This window comes from Hibiscus syriacus, unplaced genomic scaffold (assembly GCF_006381635.1).
Source record: "Hibiscus syriacus cultivar Baekdansim isolate YM2019G1 unplaced genomic scaffold, ASM638163v2 tig00111330_pilon, whole genome shotgun sequence".
NCBI lineage: Eukaryota > Viridiplantae > Streptophyta > Magnoliopsida > Malvales > Malvaceae > Hibiscus > Hibiscus syriacus.
In genome coordinates this window covers 4,532,506-4,558,844 of record NW_024063059.1, presented here as the reverse complement: position 1 = coordinate 4,558,844, position 26,339 = coordinate 4,532,506, and the positions used below count along the sequence as shown (strand labels likewise).

General features: G+C 34.1%; 1 protein-coding gene across 1 annotated transcript in view; it reads right to left on the bottom strand.

The window, feature by feature from the left end:
- Window positions 1–7,296: 7,296 nt before the first annotated feature.
- Window positions 7,297–26,339, bottom strand: part of LOC120158739 — a gene marked incomplete at its 3' end in the record, with an annotated part of 84,991 nt that continues 65,948 nt past the window's right edge. Inside the window, exon 2 of the mRNA XM_039169518.1 lies at window positions 7,297–7,746. Within this exon, the coding sequence (XP_039025449.1) occupies window positions 7,297–7,746 (450 nt within the window). The remainder of the gene's footprint in view (window positions 7,747–26,339) is intronic.

Here is a 26,339-nt window from a genome sequence, read left to right as displayed (position 1 = left end):
TCGTTTCCCCTTTTCTTTCATGAATCAAAATTGATTGAAACAATCTGGAAAATACTTGATGTTTAGATTTTCCTCTATTGGTACGTCAGACACTTTACCATAATTTCCGTGATGGCTCTTTTCAAACCAGTCTACCAAACCGATTCTTTAAATCTTGGTACATTTTGTTTCCATATGAATGCATACTCAACTGACTTAAATCCCCAAAAAAATATCTTTCTTAAATTCTTCATCGTCGAAAATACAAATTCTCCCTTGATAATATAAACATCAGTTGGACCTGACCTCAAAAGTCCTTAATCTCTTCATTTTCTACCTATACAATTCTTATCATGAAATTTCATCTTACTTGTCTGAGGTTCGACTCTTTTTGACTACACACATACTTTAGGCTTTGGCAATTAGTATAACTATAGCACCACTTACCATACAGGTAAAGGAGTCAAATCTTTAAAGCATACTCGACTGTTGCCAACTCTAATTCATGCGTAGGGTAATTCCTCTTGTGAGTCTTTAACTTTATCTAGGCATATGCCACAACTTTATCTTTTTGTATAAACATCCTTCTTAAGCCATTAGAAGATGCATCACTAAAAGCCACATAATCTTTACCCAACTCAAGTTGTATAAATACCAGTGCTTTTATTAATATCCTCTCTAGCATGTCAAAACTCTCTTGGCTTGGAATAACCAAAATATCATCTATAAATACCACCACAAATTGATCCAAGTAAGATTGGAATACTAGGTTCATCAAGTCCATAAATGTTGTAGGAGCATTTTTCAATCCGAATGGTATCACCACAAATTCATAATGTCCCTACTGAGTCCGCAAAGTTGTCTTTGATATATCCTCCTCTTTAATCTTTAATTGATGGTATCCTAACCTAAGGTCTATCTTAAAGAACACTGTTGTGCCTTTCTAAACATATCATCAATTCTCAAAAGAGGATACTTATTTATTGTTACCTTATTTAACTGTCAATAATTTATACCTAATCACATAGATTCATCTTTCTTTTTGCTAATAACACAATTACTCCCCAAAATGAAACACTCGGTCTGATAAAACCTTGATCAATCAACTCTTTTAATTAAGACTCTTATTCTCTTAACTTGCTTAAGTCATTTGATACGGAATCATAGAAACATGCTCAATATCTTGCTAACCATCAACCTTGACTTCCACCTCTCGCTATGGAGGTAACCCAGGTTATTCATCTGAAAAGAAATCTATAAATTCTCTAGTTATTGAAATATCATACATTTCTATTTTAATTATTTGAGTATCTATCACATTATCCAGAAATGCTATAAATCTTTCTGAACTAATTCTTTCTGGAGAAAAACAACCTATGGCCAATATGATCTTAACTCATCAAATGATGATTCCATCAGATTCACCGGGAACATATCCCCTGGAATCTTTATCGGATATTTACTACTTATCCAACTCACACTTGCACCATGACCCATAGGGTTTACCTCTATCATCACACTCGAGATTAAGTTGAATAGAATACATATATTTTTTAAAAATTCATATTTCTTTCTTGAGGTAAGTCCGTGTAACTCTTTCGGATCCCTTGAAAATATTCTCAAGTAGTTAAAACATTTTCTATCTCAACTATGAAAGTCTAAATATCCACATCATTTAATAAGAAGACTTGACAACTTTGTAGCAATAACTTCAGGGTAGTTAATGCTAAAAAAATTATACTAGTAAACAAATTTATTCTTTTTCCTATCATTAAGAATTTGACACGTTTCAAGTTCTTGAGAATTAATCTCAATTCTAAATAATAATTCATTATTGCATAGAATGGGTAGAAAAATCCATTTTCACAAATTACCTTCTAAAAGTAACTCTATCAAGTCCATAAAACTTAACATTTATTCTCAAACAAACTCATAATCATTTGATCCACTAATAACTCAGCTTTCTATAAACTTTTAGCGGTCAATATATATATCGCTTACTCATTTTCCTCTTACTCAAATTAACAATGCTTTAAACAATTTAATGCTTCACTTAAATATTTCTCAATTATTTAAGCTTACCTAAAGAAACCTCGGGATCATCCCTAGATTCAAAAATCTCATTTGGATCCTCATCCGATTCAACTTCTCTTGTAAACCGTTAAAACTTTTTAATCGATTCCTCAAACGCGGAAACATCATTAAACGATGGGGCATTCATTCCATAGAATGAAGGAAAATCCCTAACAACTTCTACCCTTCTAAGGAGTTATACTAAAGTCATGTAAGATTCTCTTAGGTCAATTTTTATCTTAACCTTCTTTTCAATATTATCAACTTTATTACCTTTACCTTTAGTTTTCGACATCTAAACACAATCAAATCATCTTTCATTAATAAAGAGTAACTTTACTTTCATATAATCATCTTCCCAGTATAAATAAAACTATCAGTAATCTTTTGACATCCTAGTGGCATGTATATATTCTTAACAAAATTAATACTCATTTCATGTCCAGAAATGGCTACACTTGTAGCTCTGATACCAATAAATGTAACACCCATTTCCCTATACAGTTCCATACACGAGTCACAGATGTTACATGACTTTTGAAACATTCTCTATACTTGAAAATCAGTAAAATTTTTCGTTTTCTTTAAATAAAACCATTTAATAATATATTAAACACATATACTCCGATTAGCAATACTAGTTCATGTCATCCATATTTAAAATCAATATAAAACAATCCAATTTATCTATTACAAACCAATTTCCAAAATATTTAAATAGAGCTAATAGGACATTTATAAGTACATGCCACAAAACTAAGTCAAAATTTCATCCTAGGATGTCTTACTGATATTGAAGTATATTCCTTGATGCTTGGAGTTGTTCGATACTCTTTACTTCTAATCTCGGCGTTTAGCTACGTGTGAAACCAACACACTCTAAGTATTTACTTAGTGAGTCATAGTAATACAAAATGAATTATACTTAAATAAGCATAACCAAATTATCAAAATACAAATGGAAATCGTATCATTCAAATCAATACATCAAATAGGCTTGGCGAACTAATCTTCGATCAAATAACATGATAACTATATTTCGTATCCCCAACATACCTTTCACTCAGTATTTTCTAATTTATCCTTTGTTTGCCCAATATATGATGAATGAAAATACATGTTACATGAGTTGCACCAAATTGATGTAACTGAAACATAAGTATATCATAACTATCAAAATACATTGTTTTCATAACCTTATAAGTTCTCTAAGGTGCACACATAGTGCCGGTACGGTCATTCATAAATACATTTTGAATTTTATGGTTTGCACACTTAGTGTCGATACGGTCGTTCATCAACTTATGATGAATTTCGTGGGTTGCACACATAGTGCCTAAACGGTTGTTCATCAGCTTATGATGAATTTTGTGCTTTGCACACATAGTGCCTGTAAGACACATAGTATTGATATACAATTGTAACATATACTTTTAATAACACACATTTATAATTCTTAATGTACATAATAAATGCACTCACCTGGTATGCCTCATTAGCATTCTTTAAGGATGTCCAGCTATTCGATAACTTTATATTTTCCCTTTTTCTTACTTGACTAGGAGCTTGGTCACGATATACACAAGCATCCATTAAGTACACATACCATACCAATGTTAATATACTATCTAACATTTATACCTTTAATAATACTTAAAAATACTATTATATTCAATTTCTATCAAAATTAATCCTATTTTAATTTTCCAAACTCAATAGTATCGGTACCCCTACCATGGTATCGATACTTCTATACTATCGTATTGATAATCCCTTCAATATCGAAACCATTTCTACATTATGGAATCCATGGTATCGATACCTTCACCATAGTATCGATACCCACATTTGTATCGATACTAATTATATAAGTATCGATACTAATCATCTGATTTCCCCAAATTTAAACTTCTAGTATCGATATTGTTTCCAGTACCGATATCTTTACCCAGATTTTCCATTTTTCAGCTCGATTTTTATGCAAATTTGGTCAAATTCCCTTACTTTTACCTCCAACAATACTATTAAACTCTTATTTACTTATCCCAACTAACTTTCATTCATTTAGCTTCTTATAACATCTAAAATCTCCAAAGAACATCTCAAACCAAAAATCATACCCCTTTTTCTAACATGCCTGTAATCACATCCAAGGCTTGTAATCTCTTATTTACTTCTTTGACAAGTCAAATATACTAATAAACCTCAATAAAAACTCATATTCCAACATATCATTCAAAAACCCATTTTCTTCAATCACCAATATTTCACTAATCAATTAGTTTTAATCATCCTTGAACTTTCCTTAAGCCTCTATATCACTTAAGGTTTCAAAACTTGTCCATAAACTAGAGAAAACTAACTCAAACCATTTTCTTTCAATCACCAATATTTCACTAATCAATTAGTTTTAATCATCCTTGAACTTTCCTTAAGCCTCTATATCACTTAAGGTTTCAAAACTTGTCCATAAACTAGAGAATAAACTAACTCAAAGAAAACTTACCTTGGCAATGGGGAGAACACGTGAACACGGGAAGAAGGAGAAGAGAATAATGATATCTAGCTTGTTAAATTTCCCCTTTTCTCTCTTAAATCCCTAATAAAATGAATTTTAAATTCATTTCACTCTAATGGACCAAAATGCCCTTTCAATATTCCATTCTTACTAATTGGTCTTAAACACACTTTTTAAATCAGTTCTTATACTTTACCATTTTTTTAATTTATTCCCCCAAATTTCAAATTCTTTTATTATGGTCATCGACCCGATATTTGGGGTATTACAATTCTCCCCCTTTTGTATTTTTCATTTTTCTAATTTACTTATTATGTAACCCCCTAGACCCGGCCTATGCGTTTCGACTAAGTCTAGTGGATCACATTATGATTATTAAATACATTTTTCGAACGGTTATTCCATCAATATAAAATCACATTATAAATAACCTGAAATTATAAACAAATTATACTATCAAATCCAACTCGTATAGTACCAATAAATAATAATGTAATTTAAAACATTCTTCAAATTCAATATCACAATAAACCGGTAGTATTAGCAAAAGAGTTATCATTATAATATTCGATATTTAAATAAGGTCCATGTCTCCAAAATAAGTCACTTGCCAATAAAAACATTACAATCTGATTTACTTCAAGAGATATGTGATCCTCCAGTGCTCGAACCAAGGTCTAACCAACAGTATCTGAAAGGGGAAAACATTTTCAAAGGGTGAGCTAGGCTCAGTGGTCCCAACATTTCCATAAAATCACAATAGGTACAAATCATAGTCCAGTAATCTCACAAATTCGTAAAAGAGTTTAACTTTTTGAAAATCATAGTTTAAACCCTTTTCCGGTACACCATCAGTAGTTCCCAAATTATTTCCATATAGCTTACTTTATGCACATAGCAAAAAGAAAGCGACTTAAGGATAGGCGCTGAAGCTTGTATCCTTAAGCCCAAGTCAATAAGTCCATATAGCTTACCCTAAGCACACAGCAAAGGAAAGCCGACCTAATGAAACATCTTGGGGCCCTCAAGATTCACATTAGGCCCAGTTAGCTTGATCAGAGCTATTCCATCGTAATTCAATTCCAAAATTCAATTGCACCGTGACACAAATTCCATAATCCAAAACAGGTATCATATACCAGTTCAAAACAAAAATTAGATAGCAGCCATATTCCATAAATTGTCACATTAAATTGGTGCATCAATAAAACAATAACCATGAATTCGGTGTACCACATATAAAACCATAAAACAGTTCAGTATAAGTATGGAACACACCTCGACAATAGATTCAAATAACAAATCTACTGATTGCTGGTTTCACCACGCTCTGCTATATTTTTCGAACGGGTGAATACTGGTACACGTGGTTTAACTGATCTAGAAGAGCTGGGTCGAGCTGTCGAGCGATCCGGAGAGTCTCTTGTACCTTCAAACAATAATATTTATCAGTCCCAAATCCTATTTAATTGTTCAAAGCTAAACTTCTTAAGTATATAAGCATTTTTCGGGTTTGACTATCAATTTGAGGTATTTCAAGTCTGAATTTGGCCAAACAGATTGCGGAATCGGAATCAGGGCGTCGAAAAACATAAAGTATGACTTTTCGAAAATTCAAATTCTTGGTCAAAGTCAAAGTCAACCACTTTGACCGTAGATTTGGAGACCTTCGATTCGAATTTGACAAAACGGACCACAGAAACGGATTCGGCACGTCGAAAACTATCAGGATAGGTATACTCGGAAAAGATTAACGGTCGTTTAATGCTCGGTCAAAGCCATTTTAAGTTTTGGTCAAAGAAAGTCAACGGTCAACGGTCAACGGTCAACGGTCGGGTCGGGTCAACGGTCGGGTCGGGTCAGACCGGTCAAACCGATTCAGACCGGTCAAACCGGTTCGAACCGGTTGAAACCGGTCAGAACCGGTTGAAAACCGGTTAAACCGGTTTCCAGCAGCCACTCGCCCTGCGGCGGCGCGTGTGACGCGTGAGGCGTCCTCCGGGGCCCTAAAAATCCCGGAAAATTTTCTAAAAATTATTTTGAGCGATTTTGAGATACTTACAACGATCGGTTCAAATTTTTGAACGGCGGAGAGCTCGGTTTCAAATCGGCCGAATCTTTGACTGCACCACCTCCTCACGCGCCGCCATCTACGGCGGACAAGGTTGACACCGGTGAACTCGGAACGGCACAAGGAACACGATGGTGCGGGAGGTGTCGTAAACAGAGCAACGATCAGTGGTGAATTTAAGATTTCCTCGGCGATAGAGCTAACAAAACCGTCGCTACTTTGACTGGAAATTCCCGACGTTTGGCCGCGTTTCGCTTCAATTAATTTGAAGGGTTTGTTCCTCGCTCGATGATGAACACAACGGTGGTTTTAAAACGATGATCGGAATTTGGACGGCGTCGGAATCGGAGTTGGAAACTGCGTATGGGAAAGGAAAATTGGGAGCATTTTGGTTCTGAAAATCAGAACCAAATGTACGCTTATAATCAAAGCTGCCGACAGTTTTAGGGTAAATTCAAGGCTTGGTCCTTGGATTTCCTTCACTTCTAAAATGGCCTATAAACTCTCATAAATTTTGATTTAGTCACCAACAATTTACCAATTTTCACAATTAACCTCCAATTTCAATTAAATATTATTTTGTAAATATTCGGGTTGTTACAATTCTCCCCCTCTACAAGAAATTTCGTCCTCGAAATTTACCTTATGAGAATAGTTGAGGAAACTGAGCCTCCATTGACTCCAATGTCTCCCAAGTAGCTTCTGAGGGGCCTCGATTACTCCACTGAACTTTGACCATTGGAATTCGTCTATTCCGAAGAACTCGTTCATCTCTCTCCAAGATCTGAATGGGCTCCTCTTCATATGACAAATCAGGTCTCAACTCTACTTCTTCAACCTGAATAATGTGACCTGGATCTGGACGGTATCTCCTCAACATTGATACATGAAAGACATCATGAATACGACTTAGCTCAGAAGGCAACTCAAGCTGATATGCAACAGGTCCTACCCTCTTCAAGATACGAAATGGTCCAATAAATCTTGGACTCAATTTACCCTTACGCCCGAATCTCAATACTTTCTTCCAGGGTGAAACTTTCAAAAAGACCCGATCTCCCACTTCAAACTGTATATCCTTCCTTCTTTGATCTGCATAAGATTTCTGCCTATCAAATGCCTCTTTCAGACGATCACGGATTAATCTGACTGTGTCCTCCGTCTCTCGCACTAACTCAGGTCCCAACGTTTTCCTATCACGCAACTCAGTCCAACAGATCGGAGTGCGACATTTACGCCCATAGAGCGCTTCATAGGGTGCCATACGAATGCTGGTCTGATAACTATTATTGTAAGAAAATTCAGCCAACGAAAAAAAGTTCTCCCAACTACCATGAAAATCGATTACGCAACCCCGCAACATATCCTCCAGAATCTGAATTACTCTTTCAGATTGACCATCAGTTTGTGGATGAAATGATGTACTATAATCGAATCTTGTTCCCAAAGCCGTATGTAACGCCTTCCAAAATCTCGAAGTAAATCTCGGGTCTCGATCAGAAATAATAGACAATGGAACACCATGCAATCTGACAATCTCTGAAATATACAATCTTGCCAGCTTATCCAAAGTATAATTTACTCGCACAAGAATGAAGTGAGATGACTTTGTAAGTCTGTCAACAATCACCCAAACTGAATCTTTTTTCGAAGGAGTCATAGTCAAGCCAGTAACAAAATCCATAGTAATACGCTCCCATTTCCATTCAGGAATCTTGATAGGCTGTAACAAACCTGATGGATGTTGATGTTCTGCCTTAACTTGCTGACAAGTCAAACACCTAGCCACAAAGTCAGATATGTCTTTCTTCATACCAATCCAATAATACCTCTCTCTCAAATTTCGGTACATCTTATCTCCTCCGGGGTGCATAGCATATGGACTACTATGAGCCTCAGTAAGGATAGTCTGCCTCAACTCAGCATCATCAGGCACACAATATCTACCTTTAAAGCATAAAACTTCATCCTGATCAATTGCGTAATCTGAGTTTGTCCCCTGCTCTACTTGCTCAAAGATGGAAAGCAAGGAGCTATCAAGGGGCTGCTTAGCTTTGATATCATCAACCAAGGTCGGCTTAACTTGCAATTCTGCTAACAAAGTGCCATCGTCATATAAATTCATCTTGGCCATTAAAGACCTCAACTCCGATACCGTCTTTCGACTCAAAGCATCTGCTACAATGTTAGCTTTACCAGGGTGGTAATCAATCACGCAATCATAATCCTTTAGAAGTTCTAACCAGCGAAGCTGTCTCAAATTAAGTTCCTTCTGGGTCAGAAGATACTTTAAGCTCTTATGATATGTGAAAATGTAACACTTCTCTCCATAAAGATAGTGTCTCCAAATCTTCAAGGCAAAAATTACTGCTGCCAACTCTAAATCATGAGTAGGATAGTTACTCTCATGCGGCCGCAGCTGACGGGATGCATAAGCCACCACCTTACTTTCCTGCATTAAAACACAACCAAGTCCTGAATGTGAAGCATCACTATACACTGTAAAATCCTTCCCGGACTCTGGTTGAATCAACACCGGTGCTTGAGTCAAAACCGCCTTTAATTTCTCAAAGCTCTCCTGTTGTGCCTCACCCCAGTCAAACAACACATTCTTCCTTAACAACTTTGTCAAAGGAGAAGCAATGATCGAGAAGCCCTCAACAAAACGTCGATAATAACCAGCCAAGCCCAAGAAACTACAGATTTTAGATACGTTTTTAGGTCGTTTCCAATTCATAATAGCCTCTATCTTGCTGGGATCCACCTGAACACCTCGCGCAGAAATAATATGCCCCAGAAATGACACTTCTTGAAGCCAAAATTCACACTTGCTTAGTTTGGCATATAGACGATGCTCTCTCAAAGTCCGCAGAACAATCTTCAAATACTCGTCATGCTCTGCCTCAGTACGAGAATAGATCAGAATATCGTCAATGAAGACCACCACAAATTGATCCAAATATGGTCGGAACACCCGATTCATCAAATCCATAAAAGCTGCAGGAGCGTTCGTCAAACCAAAAGGCATCACTAAAAATTCATAATGACCATATCTAGTGCGAATGGCTGTTTTTGCAACATCAGATCCTTTAACTTTCAATTGATAATACCCCGAACGAAGATCAATCTTAGAGAATACAGTAGCTCCTCGAAATTGATCAAATAAGTCATCAATCCTGGGTAATGGGTATTTATTCTTGACCGTCATCTTGTTCATTTTCTGATAGTCAATACATAATCTTAGCGACCCATCCTTCTTTTTCACGAATAGAACTGGAGCTCCCCATGGTGAAGTACTATGTCGGATAAATCCTCGATCGAATAATTCTTGCAATTGGACTTTCAACTCCTTAAGTTCCTTTGGAGCCATACGATAAGGTGCCATAGAAATAGGTGAAGATCCCGGATAAGTCTCAATCTCGAACTCTACCTCTCTATCAGGAGGTAACCCAGGCAACTCCTCCGGAAAAACATCAGGAAACTCGCTAACTGTACGAATCTCCTCGATCGTGGACAATGCACCTTTGGTGTTCAAAATACAAGCAATGAAGGTCTCATATCCCTTCCGGATCATATGATCAATTTCCATCGCTGAAACTATATTGGAGAGATAACCACGCCGTTCACCAATTAACACAACAGTCCGACCATCTGAAGTCTTCAGAGTAGCCCGCTTGTATTCGCAATCCAGCTTTACCTTGTGTTTATTCAACCAATCCATTCCAAGAATTAGATCGAACTCCCCTAAAGGAAGTTCCATAAGATCAGCGAGAAAAATTTCTCCCTGAACCTCGAGAGGACAACGCCGAAATACTTTATTCACTAATACCGCTTGTCCTACTGGACTTGTAACTGTAATAGTATTTTCAGTGTTCTTGACCGGAATCTGAAGGTTTCGAGATACTGAGCTCGATACATAGGAGTGAGTGGAGCCATTGTCCAATAATGCAAAGTATGGGGTAGAATTAATAGTAAATGTACCTGCAATAACCTCAGGCTCATCTCTGTCATCACGACGTCTAGTTGCATAAACTAAAGCTGGCTGTCTAGCCTCAGAAGCTGTTGGCCCTCTATTTTGCTGAGGTCGGTCTCTACTGTCTGTCCTGGATGCTGATCCTCGAGTCTTTCCTTGACTACGATCTCTAATTGGGGTCTGTACTGTAGTCTACGAACGCACAGGAGTTTGGGTAGTGGTCTGCTCAAACGAAACTAACTGAGGACAATCCCTCCGATAATGACCACTAGATCCACACTGATAGCAAAGACCCATCTTCTTACGACACTCTCCTGAGTGCTGTTTACCACAATACTCACAAAGGAGCCCATTATAATACGACGAGGAACCGCCTCGACTGACAGCTAAAGGTGAGGATGCTGCAGGCCTGAAACGTGTATTGCTTCTCTGAGGGGCTGAAGTACGAGTCCTCTTTCCGGACTGTGCTGATGACTCAATCGGGCCTGAAAATTTCTTAGATCGATCTTGATCAACACGCTCTCTACCAGAAGCTAAAACCTCCACCTCTTCCGCATCTTTGGCTCTGCCCACCAGCACATCAAATATCTCATCCTGATGGGTTACAACTTGCCTACGCAGCTCGTATCTGAGTCCAAGGGTAAATTTACGACATCGATCTCTCTCCGTAGGTACCATACTGAATCCATACTTCAGCAACTTCAGGAACTCGATCTCATATTCAGAAACAGTCATGTCTCCCTGAACCAGATCTTGAAACTGTTGTCGTCTCTGAGCTAAGTAGCGCTCTCCCAGAAAACGGCTCTGAAAGCGATCCTTAAAGAAATTCCAGGTCAAACGATCGGTAGGAACACTACTGGTCACTGACTCCCACCAAGTGTAGGCATTGCCATCTAACATCGCCACAACACCCTGATATCTCTTAGTTGAGTCCAAACCCAACTGATCCATGCGTCTCTCTGTATCCTGGAGCCAATCTTCAGCTTCAGTAGGAGCTCCACCTATTTGTCCCCCAAAATTTCTAACTCCATTGGCAATCAAAGTCTGCGAAATAGGAACCTCAGCTACAACACCAGTAGCTCTGACTGCTCCCTGTATTAACTGCAGAAATTGTCTACCAAAATTCTCATCCAAAGCAACTCTGGTAGACTCTGACTCAATATCGGTCGCTCCTATTATCGGTGTAGTCATGCCAATACCAGCGGCAGGAGGCAGATCCGTTGGGGTCATAGGAGCATGATCACCTATCGGAGGTGGGGGATCTACCCGTATCTCATCGATCGGATCTACGAATCTAGCCACTCGACCTCGTCCACGGCTAGTTCGACGACCACGTCTAGCACTCATTTTGATGGATCTCAAGTTTACTACAGAAGATAAACTTAGGGTTAGATAAGCACTTGGAGTCTCAAACATAGTTAAAATCTTAATAACTTTGTGACATGGCCTTAGTAACTCGTTTTGTAAATATTTCAAAACCGTATTTTCAATGTGGACTCATACACAGTCCGAGGGTTAAAAACCAAAAGCTCTGATACCAATAAATGTAACCCCCTAGACCCGGCCTATGCGTTTCGACTAAGTCTAGTGGATCACATTATGATTATTAAATACATTTTTTCGAAACCGTTATTCCATCAATATAAAATCACATTATAAATAACCTGAAATTATAAACAAATTATACTATCAAAATCCAACTCGTAAATATAGTACCAATAAATAATAATGTAATTTAAAACATGTCTTCAAATTCAATATCACAATAAACCGAGTAGTATTAGCAAAAGAGTTATCATTATAAAATCCGATATTTTAAAATAAGGTCCATGTCTCCAAAATAAAGTCAACTTGCCAGATAAAAACATTACAATCTGATTTACTTCAAGAGATATGTTGATCCTCCAAGTGCTCGAACCAAGGTATCTAACCAACAGTATCTGAAAGGGGAAAACATTTTCAAAGGGTGAGCTAGGCTCAGTGTGTCCCAACATTTCCATAAAATCACAATAGGTACAAATCATAGTCCAGTAATCTCACAAATTCGTAAAAGAGTTTAACTTTTTGAAAATCATAGTTTAAACCATTTTCCGGTACACCATCAGTAGTTCCCAAAATTATTTTCCATATAGCTTACTTTATGCACATATCAAAAAGAAAGCCGACTTAAGGATAGGCTCTGAAGCTTGTATCCTTAAGCCCAAGTCAATAAGTCCATATAGCTTACCCTAAGCACACAGCAAAGGAAAGCCGACCTAATGAAACATCTTGGGGCCCTCAAGAGTCACATTAGGCCCAGTTAGCTTAATCAGAGCTATTCCATCGTAATTCAATTCCAAAATTCAATTGCACCGTGACACAAATTTCATAAATCCAAAAACATGGTAATCATATACCAGTTCAAAACAAAAATTAGATAGCAGCCATATTCCATAAATTGTCACATTAAATTGGTGCATCAATAAAACAATAACCAATGAATTCGGTGTACCACATATTAAAACCAATAAAACAGTTCAGTAATAAGTAGGGAACACACCTCGACAATAGATTCAAATAACAAATCTACTGATTGTTGGTTTCACCACGCTCTGCTATATTTTTTGAACGGGTGAATACTGGTACATGTGGTTTAACTGATCTAGAAGAGCTGGGTCGAGCTGTCGAGCGACCGGAGAGTCTCTTGTACCTTCAAACAATAATATTTATCAGTCCCAAATCCTATTTAATTGTTCAAAGCTAAACTTCTTAAGTATATAATCATTTTTCAGGTTTGACTATCAATTTGAGGTATTTCAAGTCTGAATTTGGCCAAACGGATTGCGGAATCGGAATCAGGGCGTCGAAAAACATAAAGTATGACTTTTCAAAAATTCAAATTCTTGGTCAAAGTCAAAGTCAACCACTTTGACCGTAGATTTGGAGACCTTCGGATTCGAATTTGACAAAACGGACCACGGAAACGGATTTGGCACGTCGAAAACTATCAGGATAGGTATACTCGGAAAAGATTAACGGTCGTTTAATGCTCGGTCAAAGCCATTTTAAGTTTTGGTCAAAGAAAGTCAACGGTCAACGGTCAACGGTCGGGTCGGGTCGGGTCAACGGTCGGGTCGGGTCGGGTCAGACCGGTCAAACCGATTCAGACCGGTCAAACCGGTTCGAACCGGTCAAACCGGTCAGAACCGGTTGAAAACCGGTTAAATCGGTTTCCAGCAGCCACTCGCCCTGCGGCGGCGCGTGTGGCGCGTGAGGCGTCCTATGGGGCCCTAAAAATCCCGGAAAAATTTCTAAAAATTATTTTGAGCGATTTCGAGATACTTACAACGATCGATTCAAATTTTTGAACGGCGGAGAGCTCGGTTTCAAATCGGCCGAATCTTTGACTGCACCACCTCCTCACGCGCCGCCGTCTACGGCGGACAAGGTTGACACCGGTGAACTCGGAACGGCACAAGGAACACGATGGTGCGGGAGGTGTCGTAAACGGAGCAATGATCAGCGGTGAATTTAAGATTTCCTCGGTGATAGAGCTAACAAAACCGTCGCTACTTTGACTGGAAATTCCTGACGTTTGGCCGCGTTTCGCTTCAATTAATTTGAAGGGTTTGTTCCTCGCTCGATGATGAACACAACGGTGGTTTTAAAACGATGATCGGAATTTGGACGGCGTCGGAATCGGAGTTGGAAACTGCGTATGGGAAAGGAAAATTGGGAGCATTTTGGTTCTGAAAATCAGAACCAAATGTACGCTTATAATCAAAGCTGCCGACAGTTTTAGGGTAAATTCAAGGCTTGGTCCTTGGATTTCCTTCACTTCTAAAATGGCCTATAAACTCTCATAAATTTTGATTTAGTCACCAACAATTTACCAATTTTCACAATTAACCTCCAATTTCAATTAAATATTATTTTGTAAATATTCGGGTTGTTACATATTAAATTGTATACATTGATTTTTTATCACTTGTCAATGACATAAATTATTTTATTATTTTTTCGTATGACATATCACATTTTTATTAATATTTAATACTATTTAGGATTATAATTAAAAATAAATTTAAAAATATTAAAATATAAATCCAAATCCTAAAATTAAAATTATTACCCTCACATCCAACGAAAACATCGGGTTAGAGCCGTCGGTGGCTACGATCGCGGTGGCTACCAAGATGTTCTCCGATGGTCGTCGAGCCCCAAACGTTTCAGTCAAAACCTTTTTGCCACTTTTAGTTTCTTCAGAAAATGCCTCGATATTATTGAATTTGTATTGAAATCATTCGACTTTTCACTCTCTGAACTCCATTGACTGCCGTTGGATTGTGCTCAAATGGAGATATGTTGGTCTCTCCAACACAACGTTACTTTTTACCTTTCAAATCTATCATCCGATCACCGGAATTGCCCCTTTTGAAAACCTGAAGGTAAAGTTCTCTCTTCCCTTTGTTTGATTTCTTTTCTAAATGATTAATTTCTTTCTTTTTTTGTTGTTGAAATTTTTTGTGTTCAATCGTTGATTCAGTCTAGATAATTTCTTCTCCCTCTTTGTTGATTGTTATTGTTTGTTGTGCTTGGGGTTTAGATATGGTTTTAGGGGGTGTCATAATTGTGTTGATTGGTCTTGTTGAGGGTTGTGAGGGATGAACAAGAGAGTGAGCGGTAGAGGTGAGTTTGCCCTTCGCTTGTGGGAGGATGATCTTGATGGATGAACTTGTAATTTGATGTTTAGGGTTTGAGATAGAATTTGAGAATTTAGGTATAATTTATAAATTATAAATTTATTTTTATTTTAATCATATTTAGTATTAAAATATTAATAAAATATGACACGTCATATGAAAAAACAGTAAAATAATTCATATCATCTTAGAGTGATAAAAAAATTCAATGTATAAAGTTTAGTGAGGAATAATATAATTTACCCTTTTAATAATTGAAAATCAAAACCCAAAGTTTTTGAAGTAAGAAACATCAAACTCAATCCTTAATCCGAATTGATATCAGAGGTGAATTCAAGTTTCAATTTTTAAAAAAATGTTGAATTAAAATTCATAATTATGAGTACATATTTATAATGTATATTGTTATCATAAAATATGACATAAATTAAGTGACCAATTATGTTATAAAGTTATAAGGTATTAGAAATGCGATGGATATAAAAGTATAGATATCATTAAAGTTGTATTTATAATTTGATGAGGTGGTAGAGTTATAAGTACAGACAATAATTGATTCTTAAAGTAGCTATATAAAGGGGTTATGGTCCTACGAAATAGACAATCTCATCTTTTCTCTTATCCCATCAGAAAGTTTATACTCAGGAGAATTCTCTCTTTTTGGAAAATCAAAATTAAAAAAGATTCAAGAATTCTTATCCCATAGCCATATCATATTGAATCATTGAGAATGTATTTATATTTTATTATTTTTTGATTGATTCGTGTAATATATTGATATTATAAAGTTTTTATATTCAGCCTTACTAATCGTTTGATGTTTTTATATGCGATAACTCTCTCATTATTATTATTATTATTAAATTTGGGGTATTTATAATCTTTTAATTTTTCGTTTATATACTTCGGTTATTATGAAAGTAACGTCATTGTAGACGTATATTACAAGTTTGAGTTTTTTTTTTGATTTGTTTTGCTTGATCGCTAATAATAATTCAAATATTTTTTATTCATGGTGATAATGATAGATACAAGCATAAAATATTACTATATTATTGCCATTGAATTTTATTTTAGTTCTTTGCATTGGGCTATCATGGATTGAGTTTTTGTTATAGTTGAAACTGAATTCTATGATGATCCTTTATGTGAATTGTAAAATGAGTTGGTTATATATATATATATATATATATATATATATATATATATATTTGGTTTATATAGAAAGTTTTTTTTTAAATAATATGATTGAGATTCTGGCTTTAAGATTGAATTGATCATTTTTATTTTTTAATGACTGAGTTACAGTATAAGAGATTATTACGATAATAAGTTGTTTAATAGATTGCATGTGTTGCTTATGATAATAAGTTTCATTATGCATTCGGTTTTTGTTTCATTAATTATGGTTTCGTAAAGTGTATAATACATATTTGTATTGATTATTGATTATTGATTATACGATTAAAAGATTTTGATATAGCTAAATTTAGTATTATTCATGTAATTGGCTTAGGTTTCTTGAATTATGTATTAGTTTAATTTGGTGAATCAGTAATTAATAAATTCTTGAGAAATAGTCAAAGATTTAGATTTTCCGTTTCTAATAATATCATTTAGACAACCTTATTATGGGTTACTTTATAAACCATGACGTTATTCAAAAATTTAGTTTTTTTTACTGATATGGATTATAGAATATTTATTTGGTGTTGATATATTCAATTCAGTATGATTAAAGTTTTAATTCACTAGTATGTACTTTGACATTGACTTTTGGTTAAATATTGATTTGAACTCGGTTTATTTTTTTCGTGATTTCTGTAGTTATGAGCTAAATGCATGCTTAAGGATATCTTCAGAAACAATCGAAGACTTGTGTTTTCGATTTCTGATAGCTCCATTTATGTAACCTTCTTCTGGGTTATTTCGGATATTGTAGTGCAATAAAAAATTTCAGTTTTAACATTTGATTGTTATAGAAATATTGAATTTGAATACCAATATTTATTTTGAGACAACTTAATTAAAGAAATAAGTCATTAAAGTGACCTCTGTTATGGAAAATGTTTTTTAAATATAAATGTAAATAAAATGTACCTTAGGATATGGTAGTATTGATCGGTCCAAAGGAATTGTAACACCCTTAGACCGATGCAGGTAACCGGATCAGATCCAAGGTGTCACATTAGGGCCACATGAGCGACCCACAGTAAGAAAAAATTAAAATTTCTGTCAAAAGCGTAAAATCATAAAACAATTTATAATTAAAATAAAAGTTTAGAAAATCATTCATATATTACAAACATAATTAAAATCATTCAAACTGCATACTTAATATAAAAATAAATGTGACCGACATTCCCCCTAATTACACTTGTATCGTATTCTTTAACCCAATCCAAAGGAACTCCCACTACAGATGTTAATAGCTGCGCTGATCAATTCTTTTAACATGAAATGGTTAGTAAAAGATTTGGCTTTGGGAAGCTCAGTAATACAGAACTACCAAGTGATGCTGAAGGACATGCAGATAAATGGAAAAACATAAATTTTTCCATATTGATTCAGATGTCTACAGGTTTACGGGATGAGCTTAGGTTCCACTGATATTTCTTCGAGTAAAAGATATAAAGATTTCAGTTCAGAAGACATGTTAAGAGGACCAAGTATAGGAGATCATAATAGGATGCCTAGTGTTTTCCAACATGTCTAGTGTGTTCCAACAAAACAAATTAATGTATATAGATCCTTTAAAAACATTAGTAGTTTAAAACATATTTAAAAAACCACAGTAATACCCTCCAACTTACCCTAAGCACACAGCAAACGAGCCACCCTAAGGGAGTACCTTGGGGCCACCCTAAGGGAGTACCTTGGGGCCTATGGGCCTACCCAAGAGTTTCCTTAGGTCCGTAAGGAATTACCAGCTTGATCAAAGCTGAACCTCCATACTCCAAAATCCTACCCATACAATATCCAGTAGAATGTTGTAAAAATGAAATGTAGTTATTTAATTCACATAAATGCCCTCTATCAGTACACCATAATATAGTCCCCATACAAAGGGAGTTCCTTGGTTTTGGATTATAACCCAAACTAAATTATAATAAAATATATTTTCATTACACCATAATATAGTCCCCATACAAAGGGAGTTCCTTGGTTTTGGATTATAACCCAAACTAAATTATAATAAAATATATTTTCATTATTTTAGTAACAAACAATGACTTAGGCCAGTTGGTAGGGTGATGGCTGGCCTCTCTAAGGGTTAGGGGTTTAAACCCTCCAATCACCCTTTACTATATTTTTAGTATCAAATGGTTTATGGGATAATATAGGTCTGGTCCCTAAATTCTCTTCATATTCAAAATTAATATAAAAACGTTAAATTTTTTATTTTGGTCCCTTAATTAAATAAAATTAATTATATATATAATATTTGGGTGTGACAATTCTCCCCTCCTTAAAAGAATTTTCATCCTCGAAATTTACTCAGGTCATAGAAATGTAGAAACTGAGCTTCCATCCAGTCTTCAGTCTTTCAAGTGTCCTTTACAGGTATATGATTCTTCTACTAGACCTTAACCAGTTGAATAAGAGTTATAGACAAAACTCTTCCTTATCAAATTTCCAGAATTTGAATAAATTTCTCCTCGTAGAACCAAACATACCTTAATTATCAGTTCTTAATCAAAATAATACTTGCTTATCTTCAATGCGACATACATACATAACTGATTTCTTGAAGACGTAATGGAATCGTCTCGAGATTTACACTCTTACAAAGTATATAAAGATTTTCCTTTAATCTCATTTATGTCAAACCATTGAGGTACAAGCTCATCACTTATTGGGTTTCAAACTTGAAAACTTGAAACAAGCATGATTCCAAAAATTCTTCATTTCAGTACATTAATGTATAACTTTAGGGGGAGAACACCTTATTATAGCTTGGACCAAAATCATTCTCTTTAATCCACTTGGGTAGAAATTCTTAATATGGAAACTTCATTTATAAGGTTTGGCTAAGATCTTATCATCATAGAATATTTGGGGAGTAACAAAACTCAAATTCACTTATGAAGTCATGTAAAAATTTTCGAACGAATAATCTCCCACATTACTCACGGGGTAACTTCCAATATTGGGAAGAATGTTAACATTATACCCTTTCTGCACAGATTGAGTCATAACATATAAGATAATTTGGTGTACTTAATGATTTCTTGACATCAGAGTCCTGGCTCAGAGAATACGGTCATAATCTAGGGGCATGTACAGACCAAACATCCTATGACAGTTGATCGGTCGATCTACCCAGAAGACTCGACTCAACCTAGCCTCTGATAAAACTAAATATAACACCCTCAGACCGATGCATGTGACACGATCCGATATGAGGTGTCACATTAGTGCCACAGGAGTGACCCACAGTAACAATCCAGGAAAAACTAAAATTTCTATTAAAACGCGTAAAATCATAAAACAATTTATAATTAAAATACAAGTACAAAAAACCATTCATTTATTACAAAAAAAATTAAAATCATACAAATTTCATACTCAATATAAAAAATCAAATGTGACCTACATGCCCCCTAACTACACTTGTACTGTATTCTTCAACCCAAGCCAAAGGAACTCCCACTACAGATGTCAATAGTTGCGTTGGATCAATTCCTTTAACCTAAAATGGTGAGTAAAAGAGTGAGCTTTTGGGAAGCTCAGTAATACATAACTATCAAGTGATGCAGAAGGACATGCAGATAAATGGAAAATCATAAATTTTTCTTTATTGATTCCGACGTCTACATGTTTTTGGAATTAGTTGAGGTTCCATTGATATTTCTTCAAGTAAAAGAAAAGAAAATTTCACTTCAAAGGAAATGTTTAGAGGACCAAGTTCAAGATATCGGAATAGAATGTCTAGTGTGTTCCAACAAAACAGAGTAATGTATATAGATCCTTTGAAAACATTAGTTGTTTAAAACATAATTTAAAAATCACTGTAATACCCTCTAACCAAACATTTATATGTAGTTTCCCTATAATTACATCCATAAGGACTCACCCTAAGCACACAGCAAACGAGCCACCCTAAGGGAGTACCTTGGGGCCTATGGGCCTACCCAAAGGTCTCCTTAGGTCCATAAGGAATTACCAGCTTGATCAGAGTTGAACCTCTATACTCTATAATCCTACCCATACAATATCCAGTAGATGTTGTAAAAATGAAATGTAGCGATTTAAATCACATGAATTCCCTCAATCCGTACACATTAATTTAGTCACAAATAGTGACTTAGGCCAGTTGGTAGGGTAATGGCTGGCCGATCTATGAGTTAGGGGTTCAAACCCTTCCAATTACCCTTTATTATATTTATGGGATAATTATAGTCTGGTCCCTAAACTCTCTACATATTCAAAATTAGCCTAGGAAACTTTAAATTTTTTATTTTGGTCCATTAATTAAATAAAATAAATAAATTATATTATATATAATATTTGGGGTGTGATAGGAATATTAATAGTTGACATAATTGTTTGTACAATTTTGGTAATGAGCATGTGATAATTATTCGGTTTGATGTGAGTAATAAATCAACCTAAAGGAAGATTTTTGCTTGACATGTTCTTATTACCAGTGTTTGATTATTCGTATCAAATATCACTTAAGGTGAATATTTTGTCTAAAGACTAAATATTAATAGAGTATTTGATATCTTGAGATAAGGTTTAAGTGTATTCAAATTTATTATTATTTTGGTTATCTTTTAATTTAAAGAGAAATTTATTGGTTGACAATATTTAGAATTTTTTTATTTATAATGTTAATGCAATATATATATATATATATTCAATTTTTTAGTTTTGATTGTTGGTTAGAATTTTTTTTGTAATAAATTTATTCACATATTGACTATGTCTGATATTTTGATAGACTAATTGAAACATAATGCTGCCAAAGTGACATCTTTTATGTAGACTGGTTTATTTAAAGTACCAAGATGATAATGTGTTTCTTATGATTCATGCGTTTATTAATGGACCCAAATGAAAGCTAATATTTGATCGGATTTCAAGAGACACATGTGATAATAATATGGGACAATTATATGATATTTTATTTGAGCATTACATCAGTCCAAAGATTAGTCTTTTGTTCGACATAAATTATTGTCAGTGTTTGATTACTACAACAAGAGCACCGTTTACTATTAATATTATTATCCAAAGACTTGAATTGATGTAGAGTTTGTTATCTTGTAATGAGAATTAACCATTATTTTGAATTTATTATTTGCTTATGTAAGCTTGTTGTTAATTTTGTTTATTTAGTTCTTTTGTTGTCATAGTTGTTTCTAATATCAATTTTATTCTCATGCTTATGTAGGTTTTGGTTGTATGAATATAGAAATTGCACTAAGGAAAGAACAATTTCCACATCTTATGTGGGATAACATCCTTAATTAGATTTTGAGAGGTGAAATTTGTTCAAATTGCATAAATCTAGTGGTCAAGCCTTTAAGTGCACGTAATCTGAAAATATTAGCAAGGCTAATGATTTCCTTGACGAAATTGAGAAATGTTTTCCCAAAAACAATATGGTTTAAATGACATAACTTTTGACTTCTTTGATTTCTATAAAGTATAAGGGTCAAGGAAACGTGAGGGAATACATTGTGGATATGTTTCATATTGCTTCAAGACTTAAGATACTTAAGATCGAGTTCTCTAAAGAATTACTTGTTCTTGTGATTTTAATATCGGTACCTATAGAGTTTAATAAAGTCAAAGGAAGAAATGAACACTAAATTAGCTCATTTCTCATTATGTGCAAGAGGAAGAATGGTTAAATCATAATAATTTGAAAGTACTCACTTGAAAAATGTATATAAAGATAAGGGCAAAAATAAAATCAGAATGTATTTGTTAAGGGTCCAACTCAAAAGAGACAACAATATATTACAAAGGGTTGTTCTCTTTTGAGATAAGTTATGACATATTAGGAGAAATTGAATTCTAAAAAATTAAGAAACTACTTTAGTTATTCTGAGTAATCCAGGGGTTATAAATTTTATGATCTCACAATTAGGAATATTTTTAAAATTAGATCTATGACAATAGTTTTGAGGATGTTCAGTTTAGAGGGAAAAATATCCATGTGTTGATACATGTCGTTAATCATGAAGTGAATTGTAATACCCCAAATTTTTGTTAGTGACATAAATGTAAGTTTTAAAAGTTTAGTGGTCAAAGTGTAAAATTGGGAAAAGTTTAGGAACCTAAGTGGTAATTTTCCCAAAAAATAATTTTTATTCCATGAATGGATAGTTTACTCTTGAGAGTGGGGTTTTATTGAAATCAGATCCTTGATCCAGAATTTATGTTGAAAACTAGAAAGGGCTAAAGTCCGGTAAGAAATTAGTAAATCGAATAGAAATTTCGGAAAAATTGAAGCATGAATATACTTAAAAATATTATTTCCATATGCTAAAATGATGGAAAATATTATGGATCATTGGATTTGAAGATTTATTTCCATGTTTAATTTGGATCATAGGATCAAAGTGGCAAGATTGGAATTTTTGGAAAGTTGCTTGGTAAAATTGGTAAACAAGTATAATATTTTGTTCATCTTTGACTTTGGAAAGATGATAAGGTTATGTGGCATGGTATTATTGTAAATATAAAGTTTCATTAACGAAAAAATGGGCATTTCTTATTAAATGAATATTTTATCCGTTTAAGCTTAAATAAAGGTTAAATTAACATGAAATTAAAGGATTTTTTTTTAAAGTTGGGTATTTTTCATACACCACTGTTGTAACCTTCAAACCATTGGTAAGGAAACTTTATTTTTCATTTTAAAGAGATTTCCTTTGGATTTTGGGTTAAGACGTGAAATAGAAAATTGTTCTATTCGAAAAACACTATCTTTTAGTACCTTTATTGCTTGCTAATGTGGTTTATGTTCAAAGATACTAATTATAGGGTTTATGTTCACATTAGGGTTTATGGAATTGAGAAAGGATTTTGTTGTTTTTGAGGTTGTAGAATCATATACATGCTTGATTGATGATTGAAATCACTTGTACATGGCTATATAAGCTCATGTTGAATTAAGCCAAGTCCTAGATTTAGGGGAAAGAAGTGTTTTGATGAAATTTGGTCAGAGCTTTGATTTTATAGGTATTGAAATGTCAAATCGAGGTTGATTCATATTTGAATCTAGTGAAAATCTTGAAATCCTGAACTACATACCATTCGACCTTGAAGAAATAAGTTGGAAAATTTTATAGAAAAATTCCCATGGCTTAGAAATGATATTTGTAAGGTTCTACAAACCTTAGAATTTTTTTGGGGCTAATGTGTACTTTTCAAAAGTTGAGTGACTAATTCAGTAATTTTAAAAAGTTATGGGTTGAATGAGTAATTATTCAATACATGATGTACATTACTAGAAGTTACTGTTTGAGGGTTGAAATTGAAGCTAAAATGTAAAATTTAGCTATTTTGCAAAGTTGGAAAAGTTAAGTACAAAATGGAAAATATTGGAAAAGTTAGTGACTTAAGTGGTAAATATGGAATTGTTGAGGTATTGGGCTGGAAATTGAATGCTTGAAATTTATTGGGTTTATTTGGTATTGAATTGAAGAATTTATGACTAGGGTCTTTTATGAATAAAAAGGAAAACTTAAGATGAATTTTAAAACAATTTGAAAATAATAGTACTCTTGAGTATTACTATTTTGTAATAATGATAGTAAGGATAATAACATTGTATTTTATATTTGTACGTCTGATTATGGATGCTTGTGTAGATTGTGATCAAATTCATGATACAAGCAAATCAAAAGGCATGGAAAAAAATTCAAGAATAATCGGACTTTGTCAGTAAGGCATAATAGTGAGGCATGCCAGGTGAGTGCATTTATTATGTACTTATATGATATGAGGACGACTCGCGATGAGTCAACCTCGATTTTTTTTATAAAATCATGTTTTACCGTGTTTTGAAATATTTTCATAAAGTTTATAAAAAATGATTTAACGAATAATTTTATGGTATGAACTGCCTAAAATAGATGGATGAATTTTTATATTATTTTAACAACTATTGATGTTTCAAAATAAATGTTTAATCTGCGAATTTGATTTAAAGGCCAATTGTATGTTCATTGAGAGTCATAGGTACATTTTGACATATTTGGAGTATGATGGTTATCGATCGATCTTGTTTAATGCATATGTTGCGTTTTCGTATCAGTACCTTTGTGTACTTACGGGACTATGTATGCATTCATGGTATTCATATGACTTTGTGAATTACCATTTCGATATATTAGTATAGTGTCATTGTTACTACAATACCTATACTTTTGTTTAGCATTTATGTGCAACTCATGTACCTTTTATTCTCATTTGACATACATTGGGATATGAATGAATACTTTTGAATATATTGATTGATAGGTATGCTAGGCATACTAAATTTTGTTTCGCAGGTTAGTTGATGGAAACTTGGCCTATCAAGTTAGTTTATATATCAAGTTAGTTTATATATGTTTATGTAATTTATACGATAAATCTTATTTTGTTCTTATAATGGGTTACTCATTTTTTAAAATGCCAAATTTATGTTATTATACCTCACTAAGTGAATACTTAGCGTGTGATGATTTTCACGTGTAGGTTTAGTGTATGAATCATAGTAAGGAGTGCATCTGATATCATTTGTCAAGGGTGCCTCATCGGTAACATTATGACATCTCTAGATGTTTATTTTGATATTACTAGTTGGCATATACTTAGATATGTTGTGATGTTCTTATAATATACTTGATATTTGATTATAGTATTATATTACATTTGTACTTAAACTATTGTTTGATGGATTTTAAATGTTATTTTATATATAATATTTGAAGAATGTTTTATAAACTATATTATTAAACCATTTATTTAAAGAAACAAAATTTTACTAGTTTCCAAGTACGAAAATGTTTTAAAAGTAATGTGACATCTGTGACACGTTTACGGGACATATAAGAGAAATGAGTGTTACATTTATTGGTATTAGAGCTATAGATTTAGTCGATTCTCAACTAAAAATAAGTGTATTTTATGTAAAAAGTGTGTACATTCCACGAAGATGTCAAAGTTACTGATATGGTGTTAGTATGATATGATTGATGTCACCCCTCACTAACTTAAGTTGTTATCATGTGTGTTTTGTTAGATGTCGGGAACTAAGGATGAAGGTAAGAAAGTTGATAATGTTGAAAGAAAGGTTTAGATTGAAATCTACCCAAAAAGATCCGACATGACTTCAGTCTGATGCTTTAGAAGAGTTGGAGCTGTAAGGGATTTTCCTCCATTCTATGGAAGAAATGCCCCAGCGTTTAATGAAGTTACTGCATTAGAGAAATCCATTAAAAAGTTTAAATGGATTAAAAGAGAAGTTGAATCGGATGAGGATCCAGAGTAGATTATTGAATCCATTGATGACTTTGAGGTTTCTTTAGGTAAGCTTAAATATTTGAGGAGTATTTAAGTTAAGCATTAAGTTTCTTGAAGAAATGTTGATTTGAGTTAGAGGAAAAAAGTAAGCGGTAAGTAAGTTATCGGCTAAAAGTTTAAAGAGAGCTGAGTTATTAGTGAATCAGATGATAATTATATTATCATTTAAAGGTTTTAAAAGGAGTTTGAATGAGAGTGGAAGTTCAGTTTTATGGACTTGATAGAGTTACCTTGCGGAGGTAAAATTTATGGAATGGATTGTCTACCCCCTTCCATGCTACATTGAATTATCTCTTAGATTACAGTTGACTTTAAGAACTTGAAAAGTTTTGAGCTCGTAGTGGTAGGAAAAAAGAGTAAATTTGTTTACTAATGTGATTTTAGCATTAACTGCTATGAAGTTATTGCAACAAAGTTGGCAAGTCTTCTAATTAAATGATGTGAACATTTAGACTTTCATAGTTGAGATGAAAAATATTTCAACTACTCGAAAATATTTTCAATGGATCCGGA